The 11,641-nt window shown below is 37.2% G+C and overlaps 1 protein-coding gene across 4 annotated transcripts in view; it reads left to right on the forward strand.

The window, feature by feature from the left end:
- The window catches only part of LY75 (lymphocyte antigen 75), a 43,984-nt gene extending 34,815 nt beyond the window's left edge, over positions 1–9,169 (forward strand). For 3 of the 4 annotated variants that reach the window (XM_071435070.1, XM_071435073.1, XM_071435072.1), the window contains 9 exons: positions 59–220; positions 1,080–1,202; positions 1,636–1,830; positions 2,201–2,421; positions 3,518–3,692; positions 4,195–4,362; positions 5,558–5,680; positions 6,132–6,299; positions 7,271–9,169. In XM_071435070.1, coding sequence (XP_071291171.1) covers positions 59–220; positions 1,080–1,202; positions 1,636–1,830; positions 2,201–2,421; positions 3,518–3,692; positions 4,195–4,362; positions 5,558–5,680; positions 6,132–6,299; positions 7,271–7,449 — 1,514 coding nt within the window. In that variant the 3' untranslated portion in view covers positions 7,450–9,169. The remainder of the gene's footprint in view (positions 1–58; positions 221–1,079; positions 1,203–1,635; positions 1,831–2,200; positions 2,422–3,517; positions 3,693–4,194; positions 4,363–5,557; positions 5,681–6,131; positions 6,300–7,270) is intronic. The other variant, XM_071435071.1, reaches the window with a different exon arrangement.
- Positions 9,170–11,641: the final 2,472 nt, after the last annotated feature.

Below are 11,641 nucleotides of genomic sequence, written 5' to 3' on the forward strand. Positions count from 1 at the left end.
CCAGGCCAGGTGGTGCTATTAGTAATTCATGTCCTGATGTTGTCTTGTCTTTTTTTAGAGAAGACTGAAAAAGAACAAGTTACACAAGTGAAATGCCCACATAAGATTAAAAATACACCCTGGATATCATTTAGAAACAATTGTTACACTTTTATGATAACAAAAAATAGATGGAGAGAACTGAAGCCTCACGAAGCTCATCATTTATGCAGGAACATGAGTAAGTAGTTTGTCATACTGCAGGTATTTATGGACTTGGATCAGCTTGGGGGAGATGAGTGTTAGATCTGAGTCACTGTCTTACAATGACAGAGGGCAGAGTGAATGTGGGGAAAGGCTGTAGCAGTAATGCAGCAGTGTAGCACTGCCTGATGCTGTTTGCCTTTGCACTACCCTGATAAAAAGTGCCAGAGCATGGATAGGAGAGTTGAGGAAAGAGGCAGCTTGGAGCTACTGAGCTCTGAAATCTGAAAAATGGCAAGGTTTTGTGTTTGTTTGGGGGTTTTATTATAATGTGCCAGTTTTAAATAGTTTGGGTAATTGTTATACCCTTGACAACATTCTGGCTTTACAGTTACATTTACTTCATGGTTTCCTGCTACCTCCAACTTTGCTGTATGGAACATCCTGAATAAAGTATAACCTCAGGAACAGATTTCCTCTTGTATTAAACCTTCAGACATTCATCTTTCCAAAAATTATTTTAATTTTTTTAATTGATTTCAATTCAGTCTTTTTCCTAATACTGTTTCTCTGATAGAGCAGTTCAAGCATGAAAGTTCGCTGGTATTTTTATGTTCTATGCAGAGAACTTTTGCTACATACAACTTGTTTGTGGGTCCTACTGTCACTTCATCTGTGGAGCTGAAATCTTTCACTTACCCACAAAACCAGGGATAGAACCATTGATAATACATTTGAAAATTAGTTTTGCACTGTTCAATTAGTTATGTTGTAAAGATCTGGCCTTTACAGAGGTTGACTTATCTGTAATAATTGTTAACATTAATAGAAAAAAAGTTTATTTTTTAACTTAAAGGTGGATTTGTAAGAAAGTAATGTAAAAAATGTTTCAACAGACCCCGAAGCATTTGTTCTGAGTGTTCGAGATGAAGAGGAGAATAACTTTGTTATTGAGCAGCTTCAGTCATTCAGCGGCCTGGCTCTGTGGGTCTGGCTGGGTGTGATTTATGATGACAGTGGTAAGATTTAAGGGTTTGGTTTTTTCTTATTAACTGGATCAGAGACAAAATTTGCAGCATTAAGTGCACATTCCTTGCATGTTTCAGTTTATAAGTAAAGTGAAAGTGAATGCAAACCTGTAATAATGATTTATATTTGTACTTATCTTCTAGAAGAAAATAACCTGACATGCTCTCTGTGTGAGTGATAATTAGATCCAATATGTTCTGTTTAGTTTAGATTTAATTTCCCTGGAAAGCAGGATGTAAAGTGGCCAGGATGAGTAATGCTAACATATTTAGCATTGGATATGAAACTGATTTAGAATAATTTTCAGTATCCCAGCATTTTTTCCAAAGTGAACATCTCTTAATATCATTAATATATTCAAAGTTAAATAGTGTTTGTATACATAATTCCAGTGGCTTAATAAATATGAAATATTTTCCACAGATAAAGTTCTCAAGTGGTATGATGAAACTCATCTGACTTACAATAACTGGAGGCTGGGAAGACCTATCATAAAGAAGAACAATTTTTTTGCTGGTGTAAATCTTGATGGGTTTTGGGATATTTATAATTATTCTCAAAGTTGGCATGCTAATCACTACAACATGTACAGTATTCTCGCCTGTAAAATCGAAAGGGGTGAGTAGTATTGGAGTGTTGGGTGAGGGGTCATAGTTTAAATCATAGTTCCTGCTGAATAAGGCTTTGGTTTTGCTCCTAGTGAAACACATGGCGCAGCTGTCATGAGCATCTGGGGTCATCTGGTCAGTCTGCATCACTGCTGTAATACTCTGATCAGGAGAAATGTGTTTGCTGTGCTCATCCAGTAACTGCTAACTGAACTCAGTGCTCCAAGTAGCAAAAGTAAACTTAACTTGATAGAAGTGGCTTGTAGTGAGCACTTTAATGCTTGAGTTACACTGAGATAGATGGATTTTAATGCTTTCTGTATTTTTCCTAGTAACATGAAAGAAATGCACACAACTTATCTTCTTATTCTTTGAAATAGGACACCAACAGCACAAACCTCCATTGCCTGACACTATTCCACATGGAAACAGAACATACAGGATCCTTCAGAAAAAATTAACGTGGTATGAGGCACTGAGATTGTGCCAACAAAATAACAGCGATTTAGCAAGTGTACACAGTGAATCAGAACAGTTATTTCTAGAAGATATTGTCAAACAGGATGGTTATCCTCTGTGGCTTGGGTTGTCAATTCATGATGTAAGTATATATTGTTGGGGATGTCAGTAACAGATCTGTAAATAATGTTTTGGACAAGATATGAAATATTGTCTGATGTTTTTTTTCCAGTTCCTTAGAATCTCTTTTCCATGTAGTATATTTTCAACCCTGTGTAATGTGTTAATATTAAATTTTGGTGAATGTAGGCACACTAAGATATTTCTTCCTAATACCTGACAGTTTAAAATAATAGAGTGTTCTCTCATTGTTCCTTGCAGCACAAGGAAGCATGATTTGCAGTGCTATCTCTAGAGGCTTCAGACTTTATGGCCTTCTATAGAATCAGATTTCATTAACAAATAGAGACAGGCAAGGCTGTGTGGAACCTGCTTAGTTGAGGTCAGGACTGGCTCTCCAGAGCAGTTCAGGAACAGGCTCTCAGTAAGTTAAGTGTCCATCCTCCCAGAAAACACAATAGCAGGAGGCAGCTGCAGATCTACTTCCTCCTCTGTCTGCTTTACTGTGGAGCCAAAAGCCTGTGGCCCTGACCCTGCTCCCCTCACTAATTGCCAGACCTGGTAGTGGTAGTTAGTTGGCAGGAATAGCAGGAATAGTTCTCTGCAGAGGTGTGTCATTTCTATGCATACCTGGGAATGAGTCCCTCCCAACTGACTCCTCATTGTCATGGGTTTCCAGGAGGGTATCTGAAGTAGGAGGTAACCCTGCAAACCATCCCTGAGCTGCCCAGTTCTACTCACTGCAGCCATCTCAACAATTTAGCAGTTTGCAACTTATCCACTAGTGTTCATAGCAGGGAAGGCAGATTGCTTAAATGGAACAGCAGGGTGGAACCAAGTAAAATGTTCCCCACAGGATAAAACAGCCACATTGCAGGTTTAAACTTGCATGTGAACATGCTGTACTTTCTCAGTTCCCACAAATAATAAAAATTTCTATGTTAAGAAAATGCAAACTATGTTGTACATTTATTTACTGTGAATTTAGATGAGACCACCTGCTCTTTAATTTATCAGTCTACAAGGGACAAATATTGCTACATGACTTAATTCACGATGGATGAGATTTAAAGCACAGTCATATGTGGTTTAAAATTTTTCGTTTTTTCCTTTATTAGGGAAGTAAAGCTAATTTTGAATGGTCAGATGGAAGTGACTTTGACTACTACCCCTGGGAATTAAAAAACTCAAATACTACTGAGAACTGTGTTCTTTTGGATACTAAAGGATTTTGGAACCGTACAAAATGTACTAATGTTGCTGAAGGTGCCATATGCTACAGCCCTCCAAACAGTAAGTGTTATTTTTAAGGTTTTGTGTAGTTGTGTTTACATGTTGTGTTTAGAAGTAGAAATCAAGTTTGAAATACTGCACATGATTCCTTTTTTAAGAAGAGTTTTCTATCAGGAATGATAAAACACTTAATACTTCAGGGAGATAAATTCTCATCATTCCAGTGGTGAAAACTTAAATCAAATCTGGTTACTTCTTGAGCACCTGAGATAGGAATATCAAATATATGTATCTTTTCTAAATCAAAATACTTATCAAATATACACCATAAATGTCAAAAACCACAAAAAAGCAATAAAAATTGTTTCCAGCCATTTGGGATTTGTCTTGTGCTAATTTTTAAATAAATTCATCCATGACTCAAGAAGAGGGAATGTAAACTAATTGAATAGTGGTTGTTGGTTGGAGTAGTAGCCCTTGTTAATACTTATCGTCGTGTTATTCCAGAGACTGGGCACAAACTGCTGCAGCAGAAATAACATCAATTTCTTTGTCTTTGCAGAAAGAAAATTAGAGCCAAAGCAAGCAAGCAGAGCCTCTGGATGCCCACAGAGCAGTGGCTCCCTGCAGTGGGAGCAGTACAGGGATCACTGTTATGCTTTTGACATGGCGTTCTACAATTTTTCCGTGTATAACGTGGAAGAGGCTAAAAGAATCTGCAAGAAGCTGAGTAGGTTTAGACTCTTTATCACATTACAATTTGTTATAGAAGTCCACTATTTGAGAAGAAATAAAACCCAACAACCTAAAATCTTACACTGGTTGTACTTCAGCTTTGCCATTTTTATGCTCCTTGAGTTTAGGAAATGCAATAGCAAGCTTTATCTTTGAATACCTGAGGAAAAGTCTTAATAAAATACTGCAACATGCTACAGATCATTTGGCACACAGGTATCAGTAGATAAAATGCAGGTAGCCAGTTGAAGAAGAGTCAGAGGTTTAATGCTTGTGGTTTGAAGGAAGACATTTTATCTGCATGCAAAGTTAGTGCTGTTGGCAGGGCTTTCTTATTATATCCTTGCCATAGCTGCTTGCTAATAGGGAGCTTGCTAACCTATCAAATGGTTCAAAGGGTATGTATGTTATAGATATTAAAGCATGTAACGAACTTAATGTTATGTCACATTAAAGGATTTTCTGTCTTCTTTGCTGAGCTGCATGGGGAATTGTATTGCAGAGACAATGTTAATCAGTTTTATGGACAGAAGGTTTAATCACCCTAACACAGAAGTTAGTGACTGATGTAACTTTCTTTTATGGAATTATTTTATGGTGTGACATTGGACTCACTATTTAGAATCTAAAGAACCCAGTCCTGGATGCGGTTTTCTGTTGAGTCAAATTTGTTCTGGTAGTTGAAAGAGAAAGCACCTGGCTTATATTTATATATACTTGTAGAGGATGGGTACACTCTGAGCATGCCTCTCTAGCATGCCCTTTCTTCCCTCTTATTCCTTAATTACTGTACATAAAAACCTGAAGCACAGTGGGAGGATTGATTTAGAAATTAGACTCAGCAAAATGCTGAGTTTTTGTTCAACTATATTTTTGAAAGCCTATTACTTGGGCAAGACTAGTAATCAGGCATATCTCTTGATATCTTCCATGGATGTAGTCTGCAGCTGCAGTAAGTTTACTCCCATTTTATTCTGTATGACCTGGTAGAATAACAAGCCATCTGAAGCCATCTTGTAAAACATGCTGTATTTTAGGGGATGGGAGGTTCATGTCTTTATTCAGAAGGTTATTCTAAGCTAATTTTTCAAGCCCTTTCCCATAGTAATTGTTCCCAAATAGATTCAGTGTACCAGCGTCATGAAAAATTGTGTAAGTTGCAATTCTGACTGATTTCCTCTGCCTCTTAGATCCTTCAGCAACACTTCTGACTATAGTGGATGCTGAGGAAAATGCATTTGTGAGCACACACATAAAGGAGCATGATCTCATCACCAAGAATGTATGGCTTGGCCTGGATCAGAGCTTTAAGGGTAAGAGGTAGCAACAATGAATGAGCATGAATGTTTCATATTGTAAATAAAAATGCATAAATCCTCAAATAAGAACATTCTGTAGCATTGATAGCCTACATTAATTTCTACTTGATGTTGGAATCTGTCACTTAACAGTTTAAAGAACTTAGGACTTCACTGTAGTTAAATCTCTTCCTGTTGCAGTTAGGGTAATCAGGAGTCCCTGAAATTAATTTTTCCCACCTCTGTTATTTCTCCCTAATGTTTGATGCAACAGCATCAATTGCTAACGGTCTAGAGAAGAGGGGTGGCTAAAAGTTGTGTTCATATTTACTGCTTTTAATATGTGGGATGGCTAGTCAGCCCTTTTCTTTTTAGCAATGCAAAGAGATCAATAGGTTGTGAATGACATTGTGTAGCATTACAGGATGTTTTGGTGATCTAGCCTAAGTAATGTTTTTTTCAACAGGACAGTCCCTGAACTGGCTGGATGGCTCATCTGTTAAATATGTCAACTGGGAGAATAAAACTGCAGAAGCCAATGAAAAATGCAGTGTTATCCTGTCCACAACTGGCATGTGGTCCAAAGTTGACTGTGCACATAGTCGAAGCAGAGTGGTTTGTAAAGCACCTTTAGGTATGAAAGTGTTGTTTTAGCAGAGACTTGATTTTGTAGAGACTGTTTTCAGGAATTTCTGGTTTATTGGATAAAGTCTGTGTTGAAATACTGGAAGTGCAATTCACAAAAGAGCCGATCAAGTACTTCTGCCTAAGCAAGAGTCTTTTGTTGTTTAGCCATAAAACTGCATTCAGTGGCAAATTGTCTAGGAATTTACTTCTGCTGGCTCTCACTATCCACTCAGTTGGTAAGGAACAGAACTGAAATGTCCAGAAAGCGTAGAGTTGTTGCCATTGCTTCTTACCACATGGTATCTGTTGTGGGTGAGTTTGTGTAGTTGGAATCAGAAAGAGTTCTGCTTGTAAGCAGGTACTGAAACATTGTGGTTTCAGTCTTGGGGAGGCTTCTGGAAATGTCACCCCATAACTCCAGAAAAAAACTCAGGCCTTTACTCCCTCATCCTTGGCTTTGTGCAGGAAAGCAAGCAGTTAACTGAGCATTAAGCAAGCCAGTTCCCGAGAAGCAGTGGAATCTTTCTGATTTTGTATACATTTTCACTTAAGTGGAAATGCAGGAATAGATTAAACTTTGTGCCAATAAGGAAGACCTCAACAAGATCTCTTCAGTCTGAGGGGAGTATAATTACCTTCCCTTCCAAGAGCCTAGGATCTCATTAGATTTATGAAGTATACAAACCTCTAAATGAGTGCAGCCTTTGCAAGTAGGTTTTTTGAACTCCAGAGGTCCCTTCCAACCTAAATATTAGTAAATTAACAACAGAATGATCAAAAATTAGCTGATGCATTCCTGCATGAATCAGCATCTAACTTCCCGTGTGATGAAGTGAAGACTATTGATAGGAAGCAGTTTGCCTTGACTTGAGCTAACTGTGCAGTATTAATGTGTAGCTACCTAAGCATCAACCCTATGACAAAATATTCTTACCAGAACTCTTAAATAAAAACCATTCCTCTTCTGTTCTATTTCAGGTTCTAATCATACTGGTGTGGCTGTAGCATTTGCCCTGCTAATTATCTTGGTTTTAATAGTTGGACTGGTATTTTACCTCTACAAAAAGAAGCGTCTTCACTGGAGTGCCTTCTCTTCTGTACGCTACCAAAGAGGGATGAATGATGATGAAACTGATGATATGTTCACAGATAGCTGAAAGATGGCTATTGAAAAGCTTTCTTCTGTTCAATTTAAGCATGAACTTCACTATGTGAAGCCATAAGGAATGAGCTACTTGATGTTTTATTACTTCTTTTTTGAAAAGCAACAAGGTTATTAATGGGGGCTAAAATTAGTTTGTTTATATACAAGTGCAATTTTTATTCAATTTAATGGTAATTCTTTATATTTGGCCTCAGGCTTATAAGATGCAAGGTGTTTAGAGTTCGGTTGTATTTTTTTAATTTATAGTATTCTCTCTCTTTACTGGAATTTTTGATGGAACAAATTAATGCCAACAGTACTTCATGCAACATCACTTTAATGAATACACTTAAAATTTACTTCTCCCAATACTCTTATTTCTACTAGAATTAAATGCCTAATTTTATAGTTAATAAATCTATAACTTTGTAGGTGAAATATGTCATCTGTCCAAGAAAGAAGATAAAAGATATGTCTAAGGAAAGACTGAGAATATATGGTAAACAAACTTGTGTACATAAATGCTAAAAATACTTGAGTATTTTTCATAAAACTGAAACTTGATTTTTGTATGTGATGTGTCACTGTAGACTTTCCTATGCACTCCAAAGAACACTATAAAGAGAAAAAGGGAAGACAGAGTTGTATATATTAATTACTCAATGATTTGATCAATTATTGTTTTGAAAAAGTCTTTTGATGTTTTTGAATGCACAGTACAAAGAACAGGTGCATTTACTTTTATGAAGGAGGATATGCCAAAGACCAAATCCATTCTGCATGTAGTGGTGGCATGAGGTGGTAAATAGGAATACATTGGCCTGGTGTGCTGAGAAGAGTACTACTGATTTCTCTGAAGCAGCAGAGCAAGGTCACAGTGTTCAACTGCCTTCTTTTCCTGCAGTTTACTTATGTTGATGGCACTTTTCTTTGTTCCTGTTTGCACTATTTTGATAAGGAAGTGTTTATCATTTGTGTTGAGAAGTAGAGAACTCCTTGTAGATACACTCTGAGCTTGTTAAATGAGCAGCCTGAAGGGGCACAGTAAGGGAGCCATTGTGGTAGTTTGCTGATCAAATTAAGCACTTTTGTTGTTTGTTTTGGTACTTTTGGGCACAATTGTGAACATTTGCTTTTCCTGAGGTAAAAACAAAACTTCATTGTAGAAAATGTTGTTATGAGGAAAATGACTCTCATTCTTTAACTTAGCCTGGTATGAGAAGTGCTTGAAATGCTGCAAAGTCTGGTTCCTGATGTCTTCTGGTTTCGCTTTTATGCCTAAGTGCTTTGCCAAATGACTTCTAACTTAATGGACTAAATAAATATTGGTTATTGTCTTTTTCTAACTACGGTAATAAATGGGAAAAATTATTTACACGTTCCCATGTTTTGAGATTTAATAGTTTTATAGATGTTTATACTCTGAGCATTTTTAGGTGTGAGTCTGAAATGGAAAGTGGAAATTAGTAGTAAGATCCTGATTCAACACAAAAGGATATATACTTTTTGTTAAAAATTGTATATTTTATTCTTATAAATGATGTAAATAATTTTTTCAGGCCCCATTTCTCATGTTTGTTTCATCACACCCAAGTTGTCTAATCACTGGTAATTCCTTTGTGCATAAGCACTATGGCCTTAGTGCAGGTGAATAACCTACTTCATTTGAAATACACAGGAAGATTATTTGGCAGTATTGTTATTGAAAGAATAAAGTTAAATAAACCACTGAACTGCTTACACTGGTTTTATTTCCATAGAAGCAGTTATCAGAGCTAAGGCATGGGTCATTAATCACTGGGTAAAAAAGCACAGTGCAGGGGCTGTGATCAGAATTAAAGCCAGTAACTGTGTGTTACTACAGTAAGAAAACTTTTAGAGGTAATACATCATCTTTGATGCATTTTAAAAGAATGCCTTTAATTTTCTTTTTGCAGTTGAAAACTTAGTTATACCTAGCTTTTATCAAGCTGCTTCAGGCTTACACAAAGAACATTCCCCTGTGCCTTTTTGTTCTAATCAGGATGTTCATTAGCACCTCAAGGCCCAGATTAAGGCAGTGTATAAAGGCTCCCTCCATAATGCCTCTTAAAATATAGGCAAAGTTAAACTACTTCCAGCTAAGTAACACTTGCCATTAAAACATAAGATGTATTCATTTTAAGTGATGTCTGAGCTCTGAATTCCAGATGCCCAAAATCTCTGACTGCTGGTCAAAGGGCAGTGCTATTTTTAGTTTGCTGGGAGAAACATCCTATTGTGCAAGATGACTAACGAGGTCATCTGCTTCAAAAACATTAATCTTAAAATTGAAGATGATGTACAGGGAAATGGCAGCAGAGAAATGCTTTCCCGGGTCCCAGAGCAATGGAGTTGAGAAGTCCTAAAACTCCTTCATCCCAGAGCACAGAATATCTGCCAGCTGTGGTAGCTTTAGGCAAAAAGTGTACTACTTCAGTTTCTCTTCCTGAATTTTGCCCAGGCCTTGGAGACTCTGGGTCACAGAAAGGTTAATCCACAACTGCCTTTACACCAGCCAGCATTTTTATTTTAAAAGTGTTTCTGCGTCAGTAACTTAATGGACATAAAAATCAACAAGTCTTTATGCATGAGCACTCTTTGGGCTTGATGCTTTTGCTGTACTTCTCAGCATTTTTCCCTTAAACCAAATGCACCATCTGCTTGTTGCTTTGGACATATGTTACACATGTAAACATTTTTGAAAGGAGTAAGTAAATTTCATGGCCTGCTAGTGATTCTTTGGTTTTGGTGTGGCTGCAAAAAATGAAGACCAAACATTACAATTTTTGTTGCTACAAGTTGGAACTACTGTTTGGGCCCTTTATGCATCTGCTGTTGCTGTGTGTATGGAGCACAGTGGGATATATAACACCCAGGTTTCTAAAAGTTAGTCAAATTCATTCTGTTGTCAAGAAGTACATAAAGTTCTTATTGACCAAATTGAACAGACACTGCACAGTTTTAAAGGAAGACCTATGAGCAATTTAAAGAACTGAGCTTAGGAAAAACAGATTCCTTACTGGAGAATAAATTCAGTTGCCACTCTAATGGACCTTTCCCATTTAGTTCTGAGTTTTATGATGGGAGTTGACAAAGTACAAGAGAGGGAATATTCTGTTAATAGCAAATTAACTTGCAAATGGTGCACAGTATAAATGCCCTTATAAAATACTGTCATCTTGGGTGTATTCTTTATGGCTAAACCACAGGAATGGTATTTGCACACTGAAAATTCCTGCACACTTTATCATAATATCTGTCAGTAACTAAGATTTTTTACAGATTTGAGGGGCTAGGGGAGGATACCAGACGAGGTTTTTATTGTGATGACACAGTACTGCAACAAAGACTGGAAGTCCTTTTGGATTTCTCTCTACCAATGCAGAAGGGACTACAAGTACAAACAGTACAACAGTTCTTTGTTTTAATACTTTTCATCAAAAATAGAGTAATTTACTCCAAGGTGACTTTTAAAAGAGTGGATTCCAGCAATACAAAATAATTATTTCAAAATGTGCTTCCTGAATTATGCTGGCCTCTTATGCATTTGTGCTAGAACAAATGAGAACAGAGATCTTTTTCTGCATGCTGTGTCTTGAGACACTCATACAGATTGTAAGAGTACTGCTCCTGCTTTCTATAGAACTTCTCTTTTCAAATGCCATGTGTCATGTTCCCTTTAAGGAGACTATTCAGAGCAGATAATTGTATAAAACCATGGTGCTTACACTTTGTTTAAGCTAACAGGCCTTATATGCATATCTGAATTAAACTTACAAAGTAGTGGGTTGAGATGGTTTTCAAATATGCATGATTGAATGTCATCACCATTAGCAACTGTACTTTCATTGATATGTCTTTTTTTTCATAAACATAATCTGGGTATTTGAAGAGTGTCCTGTGTTAAATGACAGTGTGAATTATAAGTGGGTGTGGATAATGGGAAATCACATTTGTCCACGGCTTGCATCGTGAGCTGCTTTGAGGAAAGACTGGGTTTCTAAAATTCCATCTTTTGTTTTCTCCTGTGGACACCATTCTTCTTTGTAGCTCTCCTCTCTCACACCTCTTTGCAGCACTGACCACTAGGGCACTAGATGGAGCCCTGTCATGGGCTGCAGGGAAAGGGCTGCAACAGCCACTGTGCACAGCTGGAACATCCTGTAGCAACAGAACACCACAAC

The sequence above is a fragment of the Agelaius tricolor genome, unplaced genomic scaffold, assembly GCF_023055355.1.
Source record: "Agelaius tricolor isolate 1412-34295 unplaced genomic scaffold, bAgeTri1.0.p SCAF_10, whole genome shotgun sequence".
NCBI classification, from domain to species: domain Eukaryota; kingdom Metazoa; phylum Chordata; class Aves; order Passeriformes; family Icteridae; genus Agelaius; species Agelaius tricolor.